A 25,598-nucleotide genomic window follows, 5' to 3' on the forward strand; every position below is an offset into this window, starting at 1 on the left:
GGATGAACAATGTAAACTTGGGGTGGGAGATTTGCGGTATGACTGACAGCTGTAAGTGGTGCTCTCCTCCTTCCCTCTGACCTTTTCCGAGAGGTTGAGTGTGTGGGGGGCAGACGGATGGGGCGGGGGGCATGGGGGACTGGCAGAAGACAGTTTTGATGTCTCATCAATGCCCTCCACTGTTCGCTGGCGTGTTGAGTCTGTGTAGGAAGTCTACAGTGGAGACAAGACTAGCATTATTGTTGGAAAGGACTCTGTGTGAACATTTCTGAAATAGCTAAGAGACGTGTGCATGTTCTTTTTTCCATAATTCCTCAGCAGGGCCTGGTTTTGGCTGAAACATACAGACAGCAAAGTAAGATCATTTTGGATGAGCATTATGCTTTGCTCTCAGAGCTGAATTTATGATCACACAGAAGAAGAGGACTGCTTATAAGAATCACCAGTATAAAATACGTTACTTACTGGAATCAGCTGCTGATAAGAATCAGATCACCTTGTATTAAAGGGAGTGTTACAAAAATGGTAGCCACTATAGATTTATACTGGTTAATCAGTCATCGTAAGCCGGTGTCATGGTAATGTGTCTTCTGTTATGAAATGATGTTACACTGTCATGGCCCATCAGTGAACATTCTGAAAAAGAAAAAAAAAAGCACTGTATGATCCCAATTTTCGATTACTGTGAGCATCATTGGTCTATTTTCACACTTCTGCAGCTTCAGTTCTGATGAAGTGAAACTTGAATCACAAGAATTAGCAAAAGGGAAAGCAGTCGTTTCAGGAAGGGAGTGGTATGTACCAAAGCCAAAGCGCAGTTTGGAGCTTGTTGGTTTTCTGTGACCTTGCTGCCGGCAGCACAGGAAATGAGTGCAGAGCACCACCTACAAGCATGGCTAATGGCCTAGACCCCCCCGCTCCCGAAATACCAGAACACTTCCAAATAACTCTGTCAGGAAAGATTACACATATAAGCACAGGGCGTGACTGGGCGTGGTTCAAACTCAACTGTGTTTTTATTAATGTTATTGAATGGTAACAATCAGCAGTTTGTCTCCTACCTTAAACATCTCTCTCTCATACACACACTCATACACACACACACACACACACACACACACACATACACACACATACACACACACACAAACACATACACGCAAGCACCAGACCCAGAACCATACACTTGCACACCCAATACACACACAGAAATACAGATACAACAATCAAAAAGTGCATTAAATATGTATCTGGTTTGTGTCATCCTTTTCTCAAACTATCATCCATGATCCTTTCTCTTATAGGCACCACTGGTATCCAGATTATTGGTTTTACATTTCAGCCTTATGTACCACAGAAACACACCATGTTCCTCTTAATATCAGTGAACTATTCAGTAATTTCTGTGGTCCTGGTGAAGCATCCCCAGCTCATATGGAGTTGGCTTCATTTTTGGTAAAACATCTAAGATTATCTAGCGTGATAAACTTTGCATGGCAAGTGGACCTTGAGTAAGGATAGATCAGTACCTTGTTCCATAGCTGATGTCTTTTGAGCTGTCAAGGTTTGTATGGATGAAGGATCGTTGTTTGGTACTGTGGGGTGTGGAGGACACCATCCTGCTAGCCTCTCTAACACAGGCCTCTGTGCGCCCAGGCCTGTGTTACAGCCATTGATTATATTCAACTCCGACAGTTCTAGCTCCCTGAATCCAGGAAGTATGAATCTTCCAGACAGGGCGGAAGCCATTTTCAGTCTGGAAGCCCTCACGTAGACAGGAGATATCTCTGCCCCCCAGGAGGAGCAGAGAAGCCTTAGCAATGTGCGCTCTTCTCCTTAAATGGTGCCAGACGAAGATCGAGGGCTCTGGCCTGCTTTCTGGGGTCAGACCTCATCTTTTTTCTGCAGTGGAACTGTGACACATTCGGTTGCGTGCAGGTGTGGTAGAATACCCGTGAACGGGGGAATCCTCCGGAGGCTCCACAGAGCCTTTTTGTCCCCTCTATTATCATGGAAAAGCACACCTCCATGCAGGTGTATCATTCTATAGGCAAGGTGAGTGGAGGAAAAGCCCCAGCAGTCATTAAATCAGATGAGACCACCCAAGACCACAACTTAGCTAGGAAGCTGGCTGCGAATAATGCAAACTGCTTAGAGCCACTTTTGTTTGCTTGTCTTTTGTGTCCGTCTGTGTAATTTATGCATTGTGAAGATGGACAGAATATGGTTTAACGATCTGTTAAAAGCATTCTTCTCCCTTTAAAGGCTATTCGCACAGGGCTGTTTGTACATAATGTATGGGAAGATTGAATACTGAGTGATAAGTACATATTAATAAAGATCTGTCAGCTTCAGTCTTCGAGGGTTTTTTGGTATCCATTGCCAAGAGTATGTCATACAATATTAGCATTATTTATCTGTGTAGAGCCTATTCCAGGGTGACTTACGTCATTTCGTCTTTTACATATCAATTTCTACAGCTGGACATTTGCTGAATCAATTCAGATTAATTTGCCTCCTCAAGGACACATCAGTAGGGTCCTACCCAGGATCTGAACATGTGATCTGCTGATCACAAGCCCAGGTCCTTGGTTGTGATGCTCCACCCACTGCCCGCAAGTGCAGATGTCTCAATCAAAACTGTGTGTCAATCCAACAGTGGCTCAGAGGGCCTTTCTCTTGTCTTCTTCTTTGCTGTCATTTGCCTGGACATGGGAAGTGACAGCTAAAGCTGTTGAGCCTGTTAAATAATGGAGACCGGCAGATGGAGGAACAGCTATGGGGGTATTTTAACAAAGTTGCGCTAAATAAAATATTTACAGATTTCTCTCTTCAGCGGAATTCCGACTCTACTGGTGAAGGGTTCATGATGGACCCAAACACTCATTGCCCTGCAGTGAGCAGTAGATGTCTAACTGATGTGTCTGTGGTGTTGCATCTGCATGGGCATTGAATCAATGGAGTCTCTGCCGGAGCCAGGTTTCTGGATGCATGCTTGCTAACTGAACTTAGTAACTGGAATAGATCAACTTGCAGGCATGTTTCTGGGTGCGATTGCATTGAAGCTGCTTGGACATGACTATGAAATTAAGCCCACCACATGAGGCAACAGTGATGATTTCCTCAGTCTTCCTGATGCTGCAGTAGGAGGGATCATTCCAGTGGATTACAGGTTCTCTTGTGCTCTCTTGGACTGCTGGAATGACTTCAGATTCAAAAAACAAAGCACAAAACATGCATCACCATGCATCTTGACCTACCGTCCTTAAAGTCAGTATGGTCAGCCCGACAGTAGGCTTAGAGCAGGGTTGCTGTGTTGAGTCAGGTGACCTCAGGTGACCTCACTATCCCATTCATGGAGGTTCAGGGGCAGTGCATGTCACAATCGTGTAACCGTCAGCTTCTTAGAATTGACACGGTTTTTGTGTGTGCGCGTGTGTTCATGAGATATTTAAACCGATAATTGAGACTTGACACAACACTCAGATTTGGGGCCGTGACCTTGTAAAGTCTGATTTTGAAACAGGACAGAGGTCAGCATGACCGTTCAGTTTAGGGACAGTAATAGCGGAGAGCAAGCAGCAGAAGTACCTGCCTGAAAAGACTTAGCTCTGGAGGATAAACCTAAGCTCAAAATGTAGAGCAGCAGCCAAATAGGCTTATAAAGGCTGTTAAAGAAAATATAGCCAGCAGTGCTAATTACATTATTGGTTTGGCTCATATGCTTGAATTATCACCCAGCTCAGAGTCTGCGATCCCCATGGTTTTGCTCTTATGTAGGCATATACAGTATCATGCAGGGGACTTGTGATCCTCTGTATGTTTTACACAATGCTGAAACATTAGATCACATGGCTGAAATGAGACTTGGAATACTAATGATGCAACAGGAAGTAGTGGTCTAATACACCCAGCTTCCTGTTTAGGGTCACACTAAACGTACAAATGTACCACTTTAAGGCCAGATTCGATTTGTCAGAGGGGCTCTGTATCTTTGAATTAAATGAGAATAATGTTTTCAGTAATGACTTTAATGTAGGCAGCAATGGGCGCATGTTCTCTTTGATGATTTGAATGTGACGCATGGCAACCGAGGGTACACTTTGTTCCAGGCTGCCACAGTGCCACTGGAACAGTCGGCTTCACTTCTGGAACTCCATTGTGGGATAGTCTGAGGTCTTGATTTTCACAGAGTTCCATGCTGTTTTGAAATTAATGTCCAGTTGTTTTGTTAATAACACAAGTGTTTTTGTTCGTGTCAGTTGTTAAGCTGACTGGGAGAATTTTCTTAATGAACTTAGTAAAGAGGCAGAGGAAAATCCATTCAAATGGCAAACAGCTGCATTCGAAGACAGATTGTTTTACAAGGCCACAGGTTACAAGCACATAAATCGCCTTCTACACCTCAACAGTTTGTTATGCCCTTAATTACATTTAAATATAGAGCTTGAGCTGAATTAGTCAATGCCTTCAGGCGTTTTTAAATGGACAAAAACTTTTAATGCCATGTTTGTTTTTTACTGAGCAGTGGTCTTTTACATGACACAATGTAGGTGTATTTCCTCAGTTCCTGAGGAGTTCTGGGATTTGTGAATTTGCAAAAATGGGTTCCATTTCACATTAGATTTGCATTGTGCCTAATGAAAAGATACGGGGTTCAGAAGATGCTGAGAGAGTAATCTGAAACTTGACCTCACCCGGGTGAACATTGAATGCCTGTGTGAGAAAGGGTATTTGTTCACATCCCTGGCTATTATCTGAAGCACTCGCAGAAAAACTCCGCTCACTGTGGACCCCCTCCCTTGGTGAGTTTCGTTAGATACAGAGGGAAAGCGTGGAAGCCTCACGGGGTGCCGTCATTCGCAGGAGCCCTTCTCTGCAGCTGTTTGCTTGCTATATTCCCAGGAGGCCATGAGTGTCAGTGCTGTATCCTGTCCTTAGAGGGTGAACGTCTCCAGGGGCAGCTGCATTTACACGCATTCACTAGGCAGACGCTGTAATCCCAAGTGATTTACAAAGCAAGCCCCCTAAGTGCATATAAGGTGACGTGAACAACTGTGCACACTGAAAATGTCAAAACACAAAGGTGTCAATACTGTATAGTACTGCAGTAACCTATACCTAAAATGCAATGAATGAATGTACAAACACATTGAAAATAAGGCTTGAATTTAGTCTGTAGTATTTGTCCTTAACATTGGCTACTAAACAAATGGAAGTGTTACTTTTCAGTTCTTTTCGTTCATTCTGAACTTGATGAGACACGTTTGAGAAGAATGAGAAGTAACATGTTGTGTTTATTTGTGAGCAGAGACAGACAAGCAGCACCCACACCTTCATGTGGGTTTTTCTCCTGCATGATGTGTGAATGGCAGTACGCACACCACTCTGCTAGCATTGCTCTGATGTTTGCTTCTGCGGGGACCAGGTAGAATCTTCCCCACGTGGTCCTCTCTTCCAGAATTGACCACATGCCATCACAGATTAGATTCCCGTTCATGCAGAATACAGGTTGAACCACACAACTCACATGGCCTACATTTGTCTTGTACAAATTTTCCATTTGTGCCATATGTGTAGATTTTAACTGATGCAGTCCAGATTAAGTTCCTCACCACATTAGTGTTGCGTTACCCCTGGTGCGAAGCTGCAACATTCTTGTTCAAAGCCTGCTCCCATGGATTCGAACATACAAGCATCTGGTTATGGTTCCTAACGAGCCATAAAGTACTTATTAAAACAGAATGCACAACTGACTAAAAGGAGCTCAGAGGTTGAAATGCCAGTGGGACTGGAATTCACTTCCCTATAGTGTGGGTTTGCTGCCTGGGCCCGTTTTCCTGAGCCCAGGGAGAGATGGAGAGGATGAGCAGGGCAGCGCTCGTCCTGTGCTGGCCATCACCCTCTTGTTCTGCTGATCCGATCAGATGGAGTTTGCTTGGCCCTCGCCCCACTGTCGGCCACGGTGGAAACGTTTTCATTAGGTTTTGAATTATTGCCCCCCCCTCCCTCCGGGAGCGGGAAGGCTGGTCGGAGGCTGCGGCCTGCTGCCTCAGCATGCTGGTCCTATTCATATCAGTCGTGCCCTTTTAGTTTTCCCCCCTCTTTGTTCTGGCCATCTTTGCCAAAGCAGCACAACGCATGATTAAGCTTTGGCTTACTGCAGCTCAGGCAAGAAATGATTCATTTAAGGCTTGAGAAGTGATGTAACCAGGTTAAAAAAATAGAAAAATGGCCAGCGTGCGACCTTGACATTGCAGTATTCTCCATAGGCTGTCTTCTGCTAAAAAAGGGAGACATTGCCAAAATTTCCTTTCCCCCCAAACCAATAGGAAACATGCTATTGTGCTATGCTAAGTATAACTTTATGGGGTTTTCCATGGGAGGTCATTAAGTTAATATAATCATTTTGTAGCCTACTACATTCATGCCACTTTGTTATTAATGGATGGTAAAAATGATTGAACATCAAGCAACTCTGTCTGGAATAGAAATCCATTCTCTAATAAAACCCAGCTACAAGCAGAACTTTATATTAAATTATATATCTGTAAATGATGTAATTTTGAGCTGCTTTCAAGATGTTTCCAACTTCCCATCACATAAGGAAATTCATTGAGATGAATACCCTAAAGGAAGGCTGTGTTGGCTCCAGCAGACAGAAACTGCACTAACCACTACTGTAATGATGCCTACAAGAAAACAGGGCTTTCATTTGCAGAAAATAAACTAGTTAGCTTCCAATCACTGCCTGAGCAGTGTTCTTCTGTCATTGTAACTCATAACATCACAGCCCCATTTGTTGAAATGACCTCCGCAGAACTGAATTTGGCACCTGACCCACACTCCCGCGGTTCGCACTGCCTTGCCTTACTTTGCTGCAGCAGAGCAATAATGTACTCTATTAAAGAAAAAATAATTGCTCAGCATAAGCCTGGTGGTATCCTACTTTAAAAAGTTAATCTTGCAGGGCCATTGCGTGCCAAGAAGCTATTTTTATTCGACGTGACCTCCGCGGACGGAGCGGAAAGAAAGCGCGGCGGGCAAGGCCGCGGAGCTCATTGTTTGTGACATTTGGAGGAGCACGGCTTTCTCGCGCCACGTGTGCTGTAATGCTAACGCTAACGAGGCCCCGGCCCGTTCTTACATCATCCCCAGCCACTGTAGCGCTCTTGTGCTGCAGAACTGTCAAGTTCGCTTTGTAACCTGTCTGCTCGAATATCGTGCCGTGTCAGTCTGACCTTTGGGTCACGGGAGGAAGGCGCCTTGCAGAGTCTCGCACGAGCTGCTCCATCCTTTCACTGCCATTGCCTCCCTTTTTTGTGGATCGCCTCGAATTTCCAGCAAAGGTTCCATCAAATGTATTGGAAATATGCTATGCAAATGGGTTGTCTGCACTGCCCCCTGTATCATAAGTAATATACAGTTCAGTTCTGCATTACTTTTATTTATATGTGTGTATGTACATTTATAGACATGTTTCAGGGCCTCATATGGTCTGTGCACTTCCTCATTATAGGCTTTTTGCACCAACTCCTAAACATTGAAGGATTTCTAATCATTCGCATTGCCAATGATGGTGAACGTCTTCACAATGGTTTGTCAATTTAGGGGAAACCGTTGCCCATTTTTGGGAGAGAGCCCATTTGAAAGAGGTCTCAATGCAGGTTTTAATGATAGCGTTTAGGCTGTGCTGTAGATGTGCTATTGTGTGAATGACTTCCTGTTCTACTATCTCGATAACTGTGGTTTCCTTGTGTTTGCATGTGGAGCACTGAGATGTGAAAGATAAAGGCCTCCCAAACGCTTAGCACCAGTCCATCCATTCCTCCAGGCTGTGCGAAGTTCATTTATGGGCCTCCTGTGTACACGTGCAAGCCATCCTGTGGCCTAACTTCATTAACAGTCTCCCTGTGGTACGGTTCTCAGACACCACTGGTATGTGAGATTAATTAACCCTTTAACAGATGGCACACACCATGGGAGACTTTGCCATCCTGTAACTGTCCATCAAATCAATCACAAATACTGCCTTTTATCAGTTTTAACACAAACCCTTTGATCTCTGTATACAGAGAGATAACAATCACTTAATAACACCTTAATATCAGCTCATGAGTTTGTTTCAAAACTGCCAGGGCTGTGTAGTGTACACTATTTTGTATTCTATTGTCTCTATGAGGATGACTGTGTATACTGTGTATTATAAACTAAGACACTGTGTATTATATACTAGGCTCCTTCGACAGTGAACTCAATCTGATTTTACATCAGTAGGTTTCCCTTATTAGGTGAAATTTCTTATTTTTTCTGTATTTCCGTAAATTTTGCAGAAATACAAATATTCAAAATGTATTGCCAGGGCATATAACTCTAAAATATGCCTGAAAAGAAATATTCAAGGAAAAAAGAATACAATAATTGCCAAACATAACATAATTATTTTATATACATAGATTAATATTTCCCACATTTAGATTTATAGTATTTTATCTTGTTGATGTTGATGACACAGATTGACACAGATTTGTACCCATTTGGGGCCATTGCATGGTAGGTGTATAACCAGAACAATCAGGGGCCTAGTTTTGCACCTCCATCGTAAACGAACAGACTTACTACAGGGTAGTTTCTGAGACAAAAATGAATGACTGGTACCTAAATTTTTAAATTTTTCCGTTTCTGTTGTTGTCAAAAGAAAGAAGGCTTGGCCACTGTGAAGTGCTGTGTGACATTTGTGATATTTTTCCACCAGGTTAAGTGCTCAGCAGTGCAAATGTTCACATGATGGCTTGCGCTGCATGGGACCTGGGTGCCTGGAGGTCTTCAGTAGATGAGCGTGAACTGTTTCACACATAAGGATCAGCACAATGTCATTCAAGGTCTTCTGTCGGCTGTGTTGCTGGATTCTGTCCCAGGCTTTCTATGGCTACTATAAAGGCTCTTTCTACCTCCAGAGAACAAAAAATGCCGTCTCCAGAACATATTGGTCTATTTGTTGCTGGAGAAATATCCAGCAGCCTCATACATAGATGTGGGAGATGGACTGTTATTTCAGCATTCTTTTTCTGCTGGTGTGAGGCTGCTTGCGACTCTTAAATCAGATTCTCTGTGGTGTATACAGTAAATTTAATGCCCTCTGACCCCAAGGGAACCACAATAAATAGCAAAATCAAACGCTAGGCAACAAACAATGAAGACAGGAAGTGGGGTGCAAAGTTCTATGACTTTGATGTCTGTATTTGAAAACAAACTTAATGTCCCTCTATTAGCGGATCCAGTGGTAATGATGCACAGCTCAACTAATGACAAATATGGAACTGAAGGCCCGGCTCATTTTTCTTTTTGTATGGGGCCACGGGCGGACCTGGGGGTCAATTAATATCATTTTAAGGAAGTAAGTTATTGATAACAGCCAGGGGATCCTATTCTGTCAGTCCCTAAACAAATTACAAGCAGACAAAGACAAGAGAGCCCGGCTGTATCATTGGATTACGTCCGAGGAGCTCTACAGAGAGCATAATTCACAGGATGCTTAAATGCTTTAGTGAAATGTGCCAGGAACAAATGAGTTTGTTTTGTATTCGTACAGGGCTCCTGGAAGAGGGAGATTTCAGGGGGTAATTAAGGGAAATGTGGACTGTTACCAGCAAAGCTACCGTGCTCAACTTTTGCCTTAATGAAGATTAAAGTCATAAAATGAAAAATGTTAGCAGTTGCATTTTCTCGGTGTAATGATTTTTTTTATTGAATTGCCTGCGTTGTGACGCAAGGATGGGAAAGGTACAACATTCTAATTCGGACTATAGTGCTGATGAACATCGCTCCCAAGATTTTATAGTTTGCTCTCATTTTAATTGTAAAGTATACAATTTTATGAAAGTGTCCATTATTTTAATGTGCCAGTGCTAATTTGTTTTTTTTAATGAAAACAGTAATGTCTTTAAGCTAGAAACTATCAGGCAATGGCTTATGCTTTTTTTGCAGAATACTCTCACTGTAATGTTGTGATGCATGAGAGACAGACATTGAGCTGCAGAAAATAGTCTAAAAAGCATTAACTTCCTGACACAGAGGAAACAGGGAATTTTAAAAGTCCGTTCTGACAGCCAGATCAGATTGACAGTTCATCACTTCCTGGATATCACAGACAATTTAAATATGACTAATCTCTGCAGAAATTCTAAAAGTAGTGAAGAAAAAGTGTGTGTGTGTGTGTGTGTGTCTGTGGGTGGTTGCTGTGGTACCAGCTGGTAAGGGAAAGACCCCTTGAAAATTTAATGTGGACGGGGGGAGATTTCTGAAATGACCTTTGTGAATCACCTCCTCAAAAGCCTGCTTTACTGTTAATAGACCAATCAATCAAGCAGTCAATCCAAATGTGTTTGTCATAGCCCGTTTTACAATGTCATGATCAAAAAGCACATTTTCCAGAAAGAACTGAACAACCATAAAACCCAAAGAAAACTATGGAAAGCTGGAAAATGACTTCACAGTCACAGGGAAATGGCAGTTGAGAGAAGCTCCACAGTACCATTGATAAAAGTAATGCAGTAATACAGGCCACAGTAAAGCAGGGGAAATGTGTCATGTCTGTTAAGACTAAGAGGTCAAAGATAGCATTGCGGTGCCTGCTCGTCTCCAGAAAGACCTGCCATTTAGCCATCTCTAAAAATAGTCTTCCACGCCTGTACCTGAGGGCTTGCTTCCCTTGTGCCCTGTCTGGACAGTGACCTGCGCTTTTATTGTGGACAGGAGACAAATTCTCACTTGCCCTTGGAGGGATGAACACTGTGAAAGAGGAATGTAAGGAGTGTTTCTGCCTCAGGGGTGGGAGGCGCTCGGAGTGCTTTGCTAGGTGGAGTGACTTGTTCGTTCCTACACATGTCTGCCACAGCAATGGAACATTTTCACCAGGGTTCAGAAAATACAGTTGCTCTTCAGTGCAGTCACTGGTGTCTTCTACACCTCCCCTGCTGTTGATTTGAAACTTTCTCCTATCTGCATGATCACCAAGACTGGTGCGATTTCTGTCCTGTTACGTATTGATCTCGGCTCACACATAAGTAGACCCTAGGACTACCCACCCCGATATAGTGCGAGCTGCACTGTTCTAGTGTGGTGGCACAACAGTTCAACAGTGTGGCTGTCTTAAATGAAGGAATGAACTGCCACATCTGAACTTGCAGGGGCCGTGTTGATGTTGCTGTGTTGCTGTAGATCCAGACTTCAAATCGCAGAACAGAGATCTCTAGAGCAGTGGAATCTTTCATTTTAGTTCTTTCAAACCTGAGTCCTCAGGAATTCCATAAGGAAGATGGTCCGTGACCCCACCTCCAGCTGTACACAGAACTTCCTTTTCTCTGGTCAAATGCCATGGAATCCTCACACAGGGTAGTGGTGCACTGGTAAGGAGCAGGGCCTATGACCAACGGTTGCCATTTTAATTCACAGGTGGAGCACTGCTGTTGTACCTTTGAACAAGGTACTTCTCTGGAGTTTGAGTTAAATACCCAGCTACATAAAACACGTAGAAAGTTCAGCTGTGTAAGTTGTCTGAATAAGAGTTTTGAAAAAGCAAATGTGATGTGAAGACTAATCAGGATGGAAGAGTCCCACCTGAGTCTCCAGAATAATGAGATTCAGCCTGTCCTTGAGATTTCATTTCTCCCTCCCATCCAAGCCGCTCTGCAAGGCCTGAGAGAGCTCGCTGCAAAAGCCATTTTTAATTCACTTTTCAGAGTGAAACATACTACAGTGGTGTTCACTAAAATAGAATACAATAGAATAGAAAAATCCCAACCCAAATCATTTAGTCACCTTTTTGGGGACAGTGAGATCATAGATTATAGTGCAGAAAGAATGAAAATAGTGAGACTTTTTTCCGATAATACTGGCTAAGTGAGATAATTGTCTGTAATGCAAACAATGGCTCTGAACTCAAGAAGCCTGATGAGAAGTTTTCTGATCTCAGTGTCTGTGGTTTTGGCCTCGCCCTGTCTCACCATAAGGTGACTACACAAGCTGCTCTTCCTTTTTGAGCTTCGCTGCGGGGCTGTACATTGTGGCATCGTTGCTATGAGTAGTCAACAGCACTTGTCTCTAAGGAAATGAATGAGATGCATCAACAGTTATGTACAAATTTGGTGTTTGACTGGCCAGCTAACAAGTGTGCCTTGGATAGAGATTGTGCAGCTGTTTCTCCTGGCTGCAGAGGCTTCTGTCAGGCTGCAAAAACTTAATTTATTGGTGGCGGCCTGCAAACTGGTTGCTTTCTTTTTGTAATAACCGTGCTTACTGTTTTGGGCTGCCGTTCTGTTGAAGGGTAGTTGAGAAGCATAATTTAGAATCATTCGACTTTAGCCCACTGTGAATATGTTATGCGGTTATAATATTTGGAGATTACTTTTGTCCAATTTTGGCTTATTACGTAGGCAGTGTCTGCCCTCGATTAAATTGTCAACTTGACTAGGCTGCTTTAATTTCAGTCAAGTCAATTACAGTATGGCAACACAGAGTCATCCCTGAATATAAACAGAAGGCAAATGCTGCTCACAGACAGAGGCATAGGTCCTGTTTGTAATGAAAATGACTGTATTATTATTTTTCACTGTTGTAGGCCAAAATCAAAGACCACATCATATCCCCACTGGCATGGCCTTTCTCCCGGAGCTGAGATCCTTTTATAGTGTACTGCCAGCCACTCAAGGCCCAACAGTAATCTTTCCTGTTCCCTGGTGACTTGGTATAAGCCTTCGGAAAAGGGAGGAAACCACATGTCACTGTGAATGAGGTCTTCTTTTTCAGTGCATTTCTTGAAGAGAGCTTTAAGTGAAACATCTCTGCTGCCGTGCCCCGGCTTTTCTCCTCAGTAAAAGTGGTACAGTGTGTACTATGTAAGTAGTACTGTTTTTTCCTCAAAGATCCCAGTTCATTGGGGCATTTTCAAGGGGACGTGCTGTATCCCTTCCGTGATGCTGGTGTTTTACACAAGAGTTGCTGTCCTTCACAGTGTCATGGAATGTGAGGTGTGGTAGTACTGCCAAAAAACCAAATCGACCATAACGTAGCTGTAAGTGTTAAGACCACCTTGGAGGACAAGGGCACGTTAAAAACAAGCTGGGAGACATTTGCTGGAGAGCCGGCCCTGCGTCGTCTGTGCTCAACAGCAGCTTTGATGCCGGGCAGCAGAAATTTGGCGAACGGTAAAGTGAGTCATTTTTTCCAGACTGGCTTGTTAATTAGCCGCTGTAGGCGCGCGCGAAACATCTGCCGCTCAGGCTGGAGATCCCTCCCCCCACGCTCAGCACAACCCCAACCCCAAGCTCGCGTGCGGCAAAACAAGGGGCCGGTGTACCGCACTGCCTGGCGGAGGCTCCAGGAGCCGCACTTTTTCGCGCATCGTTTTCAGTAATTTGCTCTTCGCTGGCCACATCCTCTTTGAAGCCCAGCCCTCCCTTTTAAATGGCTCCAGCCTGTCTGGAGAGCTGATTTTCATTTGTTTTGACAACACCAATATTCAGGATAAAAGATGACATTGTTTTTTTTTATTTTTCTATTTTAATAATAGGGTCTGTTCTTTTCTCTCTGTTAAACATGTTCCTGAACTGCCTGTTTTTTTTGAACATGCTTGGGGGCCTCAGCTGCTGAAGGACTGCAGTAAGTTAACCAGTGTGTACATGTTAAGAACATAATGATATCCATGGTCAAATCTTGGAAAAGACAGCGTCATATACCAGTTACTTACTTTTAGACTGCAGCAGTGCTGTTTATTGTTTTCCTGTAAGCTGGTGAAAGCTACTGTGATTTAACAGTGATAGTCCCCTTTCCATGGGCCAAGCACCGTGGAGCATCCTGCCAAAGACAGAAGAGAGACTTCCATGTGTTGCACACACTGTGTCATTAGCGTGCAGTTTTAGACAGTCCGGCTTCCAGAGGAGATAACAGAGAGCGTTCAGATCTCAGCATGGGAGCTGAATACTGGGGCTCTCTGTCTCTACCGGCTTGGCCTTTGAGAGCAGCGCTGCTGCTGCAGCTGCTGCTGCCCAGCGTCATGCCAGGAATGGCGCTGGAGTGGGTGGGCAGCCGGCGTCGCTGTGAACCGAGTCAAAGGGAGACGCGAGCCGGCCTGGTGGCGTGCCACTGGCGTGGGGGAATCCGCCAGGAAGTGACCGCGTGGTCGGCCTGTGCGCCGGACGGTCCACGCCAACGGCTCCGTTCCGACGCTCCTAATCCTATTGGCTCGAGGTCAGGGAGGGACTCGAACGGGGGACGCAGATGAATGAAAGAAAGAACTCCGACAGAGGATGTGCAGTGGACTGAGTGGGCAATTAGTGCAAACTGATGTGTCCAGGCAAAAAAAAAAAAAAAAAGAGGCCCTCTGGAGTTCCGTGATTGCAGTGACGCAATGTCTCCCCCCTGTGAATGCGTTCAAATGTCAGGCTTGTACCATTTTACTGAGGCTCTGTGACATCTACCCTGTTCTTTCATGCTAATAAATTTAATCATCGAGGATTTATCACAATGTTGGAGTGTTTGATTTCTCCCTGCCTGAGCTGGGGCAGGGGTTTTATGTGAGCTGCTTTCTTTCTCAGAATGAATTGTGAAAAAATAAGAATAGTCATCTTTTTCTTTACATTGAAACTGTGGTGAAAAATGAGCACAAATAAGGATGAGTACAAATAAATGAGCACAAATAAGGACGATGTCATTTTATTCAGATTTCCCTAGTTTGATCATAGTGGCAGAATGAAATGACAAAGCGTGTTGAGCCGTTCTGTGCTGCAACTGCTCTCAAGGCCAGCAGCAGTGTTTGCGGTTATTAATAAGGTTAACAACATGGAAACCATCTTCTCCTACGCGCCGGCAGGGCTACCCAGAACCTCTTCTCCATTAGCGTGCGGTGGCATGGAACCGCGAAAAGCCATTCCCATTTAGCACAGGGCACATCTCCACCATAGGATGGGGGGAGAGCTGCTACTTAGTGAAATGAGGATGCAGAAGTGCCTCTCTGTGGTGCATCAGCAGAAAACGGGCAATATGTGACATATCCCTGATGCAAGCCCAACATCGCTGGTTTTAATGCGGGCCATCTTTTCATCTTTTGAGCGAGGGCCTCACAGCCCATCTCCATATTTCAGCGCTCTTCTCTGCCCTGCAATTAAGTCAGCGAGTAGGACCCACAGACCCGATCCAACAGTTTGCGTGTGTGACAGCCGTTTGTCCCCTTGGCATGAGTCTTAATTGCACGGTTAGGGGAAAAGCGCGGCGTAAAACAGGATTAATGCCTAAATGACGATGACTTGTATTCCCCCTCTGTTCCAGTGAAAGCTGACGTCGCAAGTAAAGCCTCTGTGCTAATGCCTTGAGCTGCCCAAGCTTAATGTGCTCATCTTTTAGGCCTTTCGGTTTTTCACCATCAGAATTTCTAACGTATGTTATCTTAAGATGATAAAGACTGCCACCGACATGTGAAATATGCATTAACATGAGGATGTTTTCAATAATCGTTTCTTCCTTGCATTGCATTTTTGGTAAGCTGTAAATGCTGTTCCGGTGCTTACAGAGAAGGTGAAGTATTTCACTGGGCTTAAGGCATCCTCTTGTGGTTGAAAGCTGGAACTGCTAAAACTGAGATAATTGATGCTCTGTTATAACCGAAACCATTTAAGAAAACTTTACATTGTTGGCTGTGTTCAAGATTTTTTTGTCTGTTTGAGCCTATTTGATTCTGATTTATTGCTGTTTTCAGTCTGACAGATAAAGGTAACTGTCCATGTATCAGAAACATTATTTTGCTATGCTTATTTGAGGCCATCTTTATCAGTTGTCATTTTAGGTTTCACAAAATCTCACATTATTGAACATTTGTTGAAACTGGTATCTCCTTTCCTCAAATCCAGATAAAATAAGCCCATGTCTGGTTTGTGTCAGTTTGTTTCAAATACCTCACAACACATAGAGCAGTTTACCAATTCAGACCAGAAGAGGGCAGCAACGTTCCAACTCAGAAACATCACACACTGTGGTCTCATGAATTATTCGCTTCCTTTGACAGAATCCAATAGTCTGCGTGCGGTGTATCTCAGACCACTTCATAATACAGGAATAACATGGACTTCTGAAGGCAGATAAAGGGCTTGTAATCAATAGGACTCTACACAGTTGACAGTGAGATATGCTCCTCACTGAACTCATCCAACCCCCGGCGTCAAGCATAAGCTACTAGGTCACACGCTATTGGGTCCCCCCGGGAGTGAAATTAATTTGGCAACACGCGCCCATTTGTCAGCCTGGATCTTGCTCAGCACGTTCATCTGTGCAGTGGTGGAGACTAGTTGCAGTGTATGCTGGTCCGGATGTGCAGTGAACGTGGGCCTGTCCATACATTCAGCAGAGTTATCTCTGAGAGGATGGGGATTTACCGGGGAAAAAAATGATTGCATTCTCGTTTTGCAGTGAAACACGGGTTCACAGTTTGAAAGGTGGTGTCAGTTAGCTGCTGGGCTTGAGTCACACGCAGTGCTTTGTAGGAGGGGGTCAAGAATGTCATGCTTGTTGCTTTATGCGACCTGATTACATTTTTCAGCTAGTGGGTTATTTTTATATTAGATGAAAAAAAACTTATGTTATATGTACAGTTTTACCATGGAAACTACAAAAGCACACTTTTCCACTGCTGGGTGGTGCATACTTTGAAACTGAGATTTTCTGCTTCGCTGGTGGGATCTAGCCTGTGGTACAACACCAGACAATGCTTTAATAAGATCCTGATACGAGTTCCAGAAGCAGTTCCGTTTTTTCCATTTTCCATAGTTTTACACCCTTCTATCAATAAATATAGAGACACACCAGTTTCCATCCAAGTTTTCTGTCTTTTTTAAAACCTAATTCATTTAAATGAAACAAAAGAAATATTCTTATATAGGATGTGGTCTTAGAGAAATTCAATGCAGGATTTTGAAAATGATCCAATTTTGTGATATACTGTTTGCAGTATTTAGGTGTATAGGTGCAATACGCTCTAAAGCTTTGAAATAAATGAAAATGTAGAGCCTGGATGCCTAGGCCAATGTTGTACAGATATACACCTCCCTGCTGAGATTATTCATATGACACATAAATGTGTTCGGAAATTTAGAGGATTCATGTCATGTGGGTTTTACAGCAGAAAAGCTCCACTGCTATCTAACACTATACCTCAAAATAGAAAGAGAGGGCTACTTGATTTGCACCAGACACTTATCAAATGAAAGCACACACTTCACTCGGTGCACAGACTAAAGAAGACATGTTGGAGTATGTTGCCTGAGCCCATACAAGAAGATCCTAATAATAGGTTGGTTCTCTTTAAAGTTTTTAAGTTAAGTGCATCATTTGCTCCAATCAGTGTCTTTTGCAGATCAAAGGTTGGTCTCCCTTTGTATCTTTTGATCATCTCAGACTGTCTTTTTCAGCACCTGGGTATTGTACTGTGTTTTCCTACATTCATTTAACTTATTTCTGACCTTGCATTTGTCTGCCTTATGTTTTCAGGGATCTTGTTCTCTACTCTGGTGTTTGGTCCAGCCTGTGGGTTTATCCTGGGGTCCCTATGTACCAAAGTCTACGTGGACGCTGTCTTCATCGACACCAGTGAGTCATCAGCCATGTACAGAGACCAAAACCAGCAGTGCGCTGACCTCCACCTCACCATTACAGCAGTCTGCTAGAAATGCCATTGCAGCTCCTCACCCACCCAAGCATTGCCCTGGTCACACTTTTCCACCTGCTGCATTAGGAGACCAGAGGACGCATGCTCTCTGACCTCTGACCTTTGCCCAAGTCTGGACAGTGTCACAGAAATAAATGCATCCTTCTGCAAGCATTTAATCAATAGATTGCTGTAGTGTCAGTTTGTAGCTTGTACGTGGATTTCAATTACATGTCCCGTTTTCATTTCTATTCTATATTCTGTATACGTACATTATTTTATCAGTGATGGGTTTTACATTTTACATTTATGTAGCACACTGTATCTGTTTTATCAGGAAGAGGGTTGCAAACCAAATCCTTTGGTTACTGGTCTAGGGCACTGCTAGTCTTCATGCTGTTGCCATGCAATGAATGGGTTCCTTTGTAGGGCCAGCTGACTCAGGTGTGTGTGTGTGTGTGTGTGCATGCGTGCGTGTTTGTGTGTGTGTGCGTGCATGCGTTTTTATGTGTGTTTGTGTGTGTGTGTGTGTGTGTGTGTGTGTGTGTGTGTGTGTGTGCGTGCATGTGTGTATGTGTCTGTCATTCTGCAGGTAAGCTGGACATCACCCCTGAGGACCCGCGCTGGATCGGAGCTTGGTGGGGAGGCTTCCTGCTGTGCGGTGCCTTACTCTTTTTCTCAGCTCTCTTCATGTTTGGCTTCCCTCAGTCCCTGTCAGACCGCGAGGGGGAGGGAGGGGGCGAGAGCCGGCAGGCCATGCTCCCTGCCAACAGCACCCTGCCCCAGGACTATGAGGGCTCCAAACCCAGCAACGGGGTCCTCCCTCACCCCGAACCTAACAGCACCCTGTCCTGCTGTGAACAGCTCAGAGGTGAGCCGTGGTGGGAGACAGGATTTCAGGCCTCTGCTGAGGCTCCAACAGGGCTGCAGGCTTTCAATCACTTTCATTGGCTCCCATTAACCAATCAAATGAAATGTAGCAAAAGAATTAATTTCAGCCAATCACAAGGCCACTCAATTCCAAATCACTGTGATTGGTTCAGATTGCTGAATCTTTTATAGTACATTAAAGCTCTGCCAGTTTTTGCTGTCAGTGAAGCCTGGGTCTGCCATCACTGCATGGAGGTCTGTCATTCCCAGGAGAGCTCTCTGATATCATTGAAATGTCACAGCAATAGAGCCTACATTAAAATGAGACACACATACACAGGGAGGCACTCACGCACAGCTGTAATGTTGCCTAAATTAAGTGTATCATTTATTCAAGTTCACGGACTGATGTAAACAACTACTAAGCCTTGATCGGTGCGCTACCTGACTAGATAAGTATTTCATATAAGGAGCTTTGAGGCTGCAACTGAGGACACGGTTGGCGTTTCTCATTTTTTTGTGAACGCCTCGTGATTTGGTAAATGATTTTGGCATTTGTACTCGGAGAAGACTTCAGAGAAGACAAATTAAAATTCCTGCATAGTGCACTTTAATTAATTCCCATTTGTGCAATCGGAGCAAGGAACGAGTGTGGGGGGGCAGGGGCAGCAGCGGGGCAGCGAGGTCCAGTCTGGACATTATAAGCTTTATAAGAGTCTTTATGACTACTTTGTTACAGTAATTAGTGGAATTAGAGCTACCAATCCGATGGAGTAAAGCATAGCCTTGTTTTGCCTGGACAGCACCCTGTAGTGAGGAGACGTGGACTGAGGCACGTGTTTGAAGGGAAAGGGTTTTTAGATGAGAAAAATCAATAGCGGTCTTTTGTCTCAAAGCCCTGTTTTGTCACAAAACAACCCCCCCCCCCCACCAGCTGCACAGCACAGGAGGATAACCAGAATAGAGACGTCAAGTAAAGACATATAATACCGAGGGGTCTTCAGTGCTGTTTTTCTTTCGACAAGATAACAGAAGTCTGCAGGACAGAGAACAGACAGCATAAAAGGAGTGTTACATTTTGGAATTGTGAGGAAATACTTTCAACATTTAGAGACTGGTTCAAAACGAAGTTGTTTTTGACTCCATGAGCCAAAAATCTTGCGGTTTTCCCAGAACAAAATAAAGTGTGGTAACACAGATGTATCTGGGCTTGACCAGGTGCCATTTACAGCAGCAGCTAAACAAGAGGGAACTAGTATTCTCCACCCACCATGCCATTTCCATACTAATTTTAAAATTCCACAACTGTGACATGTAATAACATTGCTATGGAAATCAATATACTGTACAGCACCACAATGCTTTATTCACAGCCACATTGCATGTGTTCATATGCATACTCTTGCTATACGATTGTGCAAATGTGTTAACAATAAAACAAGCCTGGAGTCAGGCCACAAATGACTGTGCTTCCAAGCCTTTCCTGCTGAGAGCTGGTCTGAGGGTAAATACCACTTCACTCACTTCAATACCCCATACTTCACTTGTATACCCCTATTACTTGTGATTGCTGGATTTATAGCTCTTTGTGTTAAATTAGCTGCTCCTCTGTATGTCTTCAAAGCGTTATCCGGAGCATGATAATAGAGAAGAGTCAAATATCTGTTCTCACTCAGACTCGGTTGCATTCTTTCCCCTTCTCCCCGTTTCACCTCCAGTGATTCCAAAGGTGACGAAGCACCTTCTCTCGAACCCTGTCTTCACGTGTATCATCCTGGCGGCTTGTATGGAGATCGCTGTGGTGGCCGGCTTTGCCGCCTTCCTGGGGAAGTACCTGGAGCAGCAGTTCAACCTCACCACCTCCTCAGCCAATCAGCTCCTGGGTAAGTCATGCATCTAATGTCTGACAGTAGCAGAAGGAACTTCCTCAACCAGCCAAGTTCAGACCGCCGCATATGTTACACCTCAAAAGCGGAGTGGCTACCTCCCCACCTATAAACTTCAGAGTAAGCCACATGTGTGATGTGTGAAAGAGAAAGGCCCCCCCGCCTCAGCCCATGATCTCCAGGTTAACTAAAAGAACCCATGCAACATAGCAAGAGAAGTTCCTAAAGGGAGAAATGGAGAGTCACTCACTGTGGTCAAGACTTAAGCTTCCCTGTTCATTTGTAGGAATGACCGCCATCCCTTGTGCCTGTCTGGGGATATTCCTGGGCGGGTTATTGGTGAAGAAACTGAACCTGTCTGCTCTGGGTGCCGTTCGCATGGCCATGCTGGTCAACCTGGTGTCCACTGCCTGCTACGTCACCTTCCTCTTCCTGGGCTGTGACACAGGCCCTGTCGCTGGGGTGACAGTTACCTATGGCAATGAGTAAGGACTTTTATGACAAGGCTTGGGGATACTGGGGTTTTGTAAGTGAACTGAGCACCCACCATTTATATTTGAGAGGTATCAGGGAATGATTTTATTTCAGAAGAGCAGATTTCATTAGTTAAACTTTTCTCTCATTCTTTTTTCTTCATATATTCAGACACTAACTTAGACTTCAAATGCACTTGAGCACGGTAGTAGCTAAAAGTAAAGGTTTTAAAGGTTTTTTTCTGACATTTTTTTTCTCCACTCTATCTATAATTGGGCAGCTTAAAGTGGTAAGCTGCTCTATAGGACAGCTGAAGCAGAGACTCTTATCTATGAGAGAGGTAAAAGCAACTGTTTGTACTGCCCCCTTTTCAGGATCCTGCGGGCAGGCCAGAAGCCAGAGGCCCCCTGCATTAGCCACTGTAACTGCCTCACCTCCTCCGTTAGCCCCGTGTGTGGCTCCAACGACGTCACCTACCTGTCTGCCTGCTTCGCTGGCTGCACCAGAACTGTGAGTCCAGGTGTCACCCACTCATTGCCTCAGGTCACGACCTCACACACCAATGCAAGTCAGTCTGTATCATATATTGTCATGCACAGACAGGTGTGTCAGTAAGCTAATGTTGACTTATATTCTTGAAGAAACACAAGCGTTGTTTGTGTAGCGGCTTCCATCATCTGACTGCTGTCTGTTCATTTTCAGCAGGATATCAGTTCAACATCTATATTGAAGATGCACCTATGATAAGAGACAGAATTTGTCTCTACAGAAGGACAAAATGAACTAAATGGATTCTGATTATTGTTTATTCTTCTTCTCATCCAGTAGCTTGTTGTTTCTAGCCATGAAAATGGAGTGCTGTAACGAAGAGCATTTCCGAGGAATACCCCATTAATTCAGACAGGATAATCATCACAACGCCTGAAAAACCATCAGATGTTGTAATAAAAGGGGGCTCTTGTTATTGCCAGTGGCATAGGGTTGCCTTCAGTGGGTTCAGGAGACCCAGAGACCAAAATTAATCTGGGCTCTCCAGGGGCCAGGGTTCAACAGCACCATTGCTGAGACAGCCTGCACAAATCCTGAAAGAAAACACATGACTCCATGTCTGCTGTCCTCTCCCTTCAGAACCTGACGGGGTGCACATGTATCTCCAGCGACAGTAGCAACGCCACAGCTGTCCCCGGGAGGTGTCCCAGCCCAGGCTGCCAGGAGGCCTTCCTCATCTTCCTCTGTGTCATCTGTGCCTGCAGCATGATCGGAGCCATGGCCCAGACGCCCTCCGTCATCATTCTCATCAGGTATGCCCCCCCCCCCCCCCCCCCCCACCACCTACTTACCCAGAACCCCCCGCTGCGCTCTTCTCTCCTGCCTCCCAGTCAGGGGATCTGATAATGAGCAGTCTCCTCCGAGAGCCAATCAGGGCTTTGAAGCAGCTGAAGATGGACCCTGTCAGCAGCGAGTAATCTCAGAGCTTTGAGCTCTCTCCCTCAGGGTTAAACACCTCACCGTGGATTTCATTTGAAGTGAAACCCCTGTGAGCATGCAAACTGTGCTAAATGTGTAAAACATTAGCACCTCGCTGCAGAACCTGCTTGTAACAGCTTTGCTAATGCATTCGTTCTGCTGTGGATGACACAGCTGGTTCCTTACGCAGAGGTAAAATTCCATTTTTCCTGTGCACCAATCACACCGTGGTAATTAAGTTTTTGACCCATGGACAGACAGCTTTGCCATTAGAAGCTAATGCCTCTTCTATAGGTTATCAATGGCCATCACTTCCATTGCGGTCTGGGACTGGTGCTATCTGCTGACAGCCATAGAAAGAGTATTCCTCACTGGCATCTGCCTGGCATCTGTGGCCCACTGATAGCAAAATGGCAGATATGTGTTCATTTTAATGGTTCTTCAGACATGTCAGAGATGTAAGGAAAACACCACAAGACCTCTTCCAAATACCACAAGACCACTCTACTATGCTACTGTAGTTATAGCTATACAAACAAGTGTGACAATACTGAGAATGTGTTTTTAATGTTACTGTCGATTCATGTATTGGAATCTGTTTTATTTCACATTGATATGAACTGTAGGTCATGAAGGTGATGGATCAGCTATTTTGCCAGAATCTACATTGACGCTCTGCAGGTGTTGTGATTCTGGTTAGATATCTCAAAGAGACTCCGGTGAGATGACAGAGATCTGAGAGAGGTTTTAGTGAGCTGACAGGTATAACATGAACCTGTAATTTGTTTGTGGGGAGACTGTGGCATATAATGCTGCCTTGTGGTAATGCAGTAATTCAGTAAGGCATTAACGTGGTAGTGCAGTAATACAGTAGATAATACCAGACTCTCACTGTACTTATAATTCCCTCTTTTCTCTTTCTCAAAGGACTGTGAGCCCTGAGCTGAAGTCATATGCACTGGGAGTTCTGTTTCTGCTATTGCGACTGTTGGGTAAGAGACCATACCGACCGTTAGGTTTTGGTGGGCTGTTCCTTTCTGCTCCACAATTATTTTAAAAATCACAAAACACAAAAAAGTTGGTCTTTTTTTCTTGGAAGAAAATTTTATGTAGTTTTGTGGCATGGGTTTTGAATGAATTGTAATTTGAATTCCAGGTGGGCCTTTTTTCCTCATGAGTAAGGCACTTAAGATTGCTTTAATAAATACCCAGCTGTATAGCAAACTATGACCCAGTGGATAACAAGAAATAATGTAGATATACGAGCTCTATGAGTCAGCCTGAGTGGGGGCATCTAATAGGAGAATATAGATTTCCTTATTAGGAGTTATAGGTACCAGTTGTTCTTGTCAAAAGTTAAAGTGGTTTTTAAATCCCACCTGAATTAACTAATTGTTAATTCAATGTGTGGTCTGTTGGCTCGTTTCTACGGCAGCCTCATGTGACTGGTCCACCTGTGTTGCAGGCTTCATCCCTCCGCCGCTGATCTTTGGCGCGGGGATCGATTCTACTTGTCTGTTCTGGAGCACGGTGTGTGGGGACAAGGGGGCCTGTATGCTGTACGATAACGTAGCCTACAGGCACCTATACGTCAGCATTGCCATCGTCCTCAAGCTCATCGCCTTCCTGCTCTACACCACCACGTGGCAGTGCTTACGCAAGAACTACAAGAAGTACATCAAGAACCACGAGGGGTACCTTACCCCCACCGAACTGTTCGCCTCCAACCTCACACTGGACAATGCAGGAAGGGAGATCAGTCAAAACCCGGCCAGCAGGACAAAGTTTATATACAGCCTGGAGGATCACGAGTGGTGTGAGAACATGGAGTCGGTTTTATAGTCTAAAACAACAGGAGTTCTGGCCGCTCAACAAGCGTGTAATTCTTTTGAAGGATCAGCATTGTTCCTCTCTTTTTTTTAAGGAAAGAACTTTTTTTAATACAGTTTACCCATCAGACGTCCTGTCCAGGCCCCTGAAAAGACTGTTGCTGCTCTTCGCTTCAAATACAAGGTGACCTGTATACTGTAGGGGCCATTTATTCTCAGATCTGTTTTGAGTCTGTTGTTGGTTTGTTGGTGAGTCATCTGCTCCCATGGTTCACTGTCACAAGCCCAAGTCAGATATGGATCCAGTGACTTTGCAGTAAAGGAACAGGTTTGTTGATTGTATCTTTTTTTGCCTGTTGTTGTCAAATTACATTTTATTTCTATTTTCCCCATATCCCATGTTAACGATTTATTTTGCTGTTTAAATATGCACAGACAGCTGTTTCATATATGGCACAGGAGTTTGAGCACTGACAGGGAATAAAACCTGACTTATTAAAGTCTAGTTTTAGTGGCCAAAGACCCATGGCAAGCGTTATATCTGCATTCATTGCACAAGATGTCTACAGAGAAGTTAGTATCTGCTGATTTCCACTGTAAGCGTCAGACATATTTTTAAAATGATTTGAGATGGATACTTGATAACATTTTCTGTTACTGCATTTTATTTTTTAATTTTTTTTTAAAGGTAGTCATTTATTTTATGTCCTTTGAATATACATTGTTTCATTTAAAGAACTGTACTAAGGTTTTGTTTCCTTTAAGGATATTGAAGGAGATTACTTTACATATTATTTTTATTATACAGAGCGTAATTGGTTCTTTAAAGTCTTAATTTATGGATTATTCATGCAGACATAATATTTATGTTTTCTTTCTTCTGCATCGGCACTACAGAGTCAGAGAAAAAAGTTTCATCGAGAGACAAGATTTTATGTCAATGTTGCGGTTGTTTGGGAAAATTCTATTCATTAGATGTTTTTTTTCAGAGGTGTAAATCCACAAGCAGATTAATCCAGAAAGAGATCGATATATTTTTTTAGTCATCACCTCAGAATGTTTTTACGATTCTATACTTGATTGATAATATATATCAATAATATAGAAGAAAATAATGACTATATGAATAAATTGTAATGAGCATCACACACAGTACCATAAGATCCACTGTCATCCCAGGGAAAGTCAGCCACACCTTTATGAAGCAGAATAAGCACGTAGCAGCAGCATGTAAACAGTAAAATGCAAGCTACAGGCAGTGTTTTCTTTCCTGCACGGGCCAGTTAAGAAGTCAATGTCTTACTTAAGGTCAAAAAAATTCTATTTCCCTGCCATTATTATTTGATATATATTGATCTCAATATCACCCTTCAGCTTTAT

General features: G+C 43.8%; 1 protein-coding gene across 1 annotated transcript in view; it reads left to right on the forward strand.

Moving 5' to 3' along the window:
* The window catches only part of LOC118788069 (solute carrier organic anion transporter family member 3A1-like), a 46,279-nt gene extending 21,534 nt beyond the window's left edge, over positions 1-24,745 (forward strand). Inside the window, exons 3-10 of the mRNA XM_036543924.1 lie at positions 17,536-17,634; positions 18,285-18,563; positions 20,281-20,445; positions 20,735-20,933; positions 21,297-21,432; positions 22,051-22,223; positions 23,317-23,381; positions 23,855-24,745. Of these exons, the coding sequence (XP_036399817.1) occupies positions 17,536-17,634; positions 18,285-18,563; positions 20,281-20,445; positions 20,735-20,933; positions 21,297-21,432; positions 22,051-22,223; positions 23,317-23,381; positions 23,855-24,231 (1,493 nt within the window). The 3' untranslated portion in view covers positions 24,232-24,745. The remainder of the gene's footprint in view (positions 1-17,535; positions 17,635-18,284; positions 18,564-20,280; positions 20,446-20,734; positions 20,934-21,296; positions 21,433-22,050; positions 22,224-23,316; positions 23,382-23,854) is intronic.
* The last annotated feature ends 853 nt before the right edge of the window (positions 24,746-25,598 follow it).

This window comes from Megalops cyprinoides, chromosome 13 (assembly GCF_013368585.1).
Source record: "Megalops cyprinoides isolate fMegCyp1 chromosome 13, fMegCyp1.pri, whole genome shotgun sequence".
Classification (NCBI taxonomy): Eukaryota; Metazoa; Chordata; class Actinopteri; order Elopiformes; family Megalopidae; genus Megalops; species Megalops cyprinoides.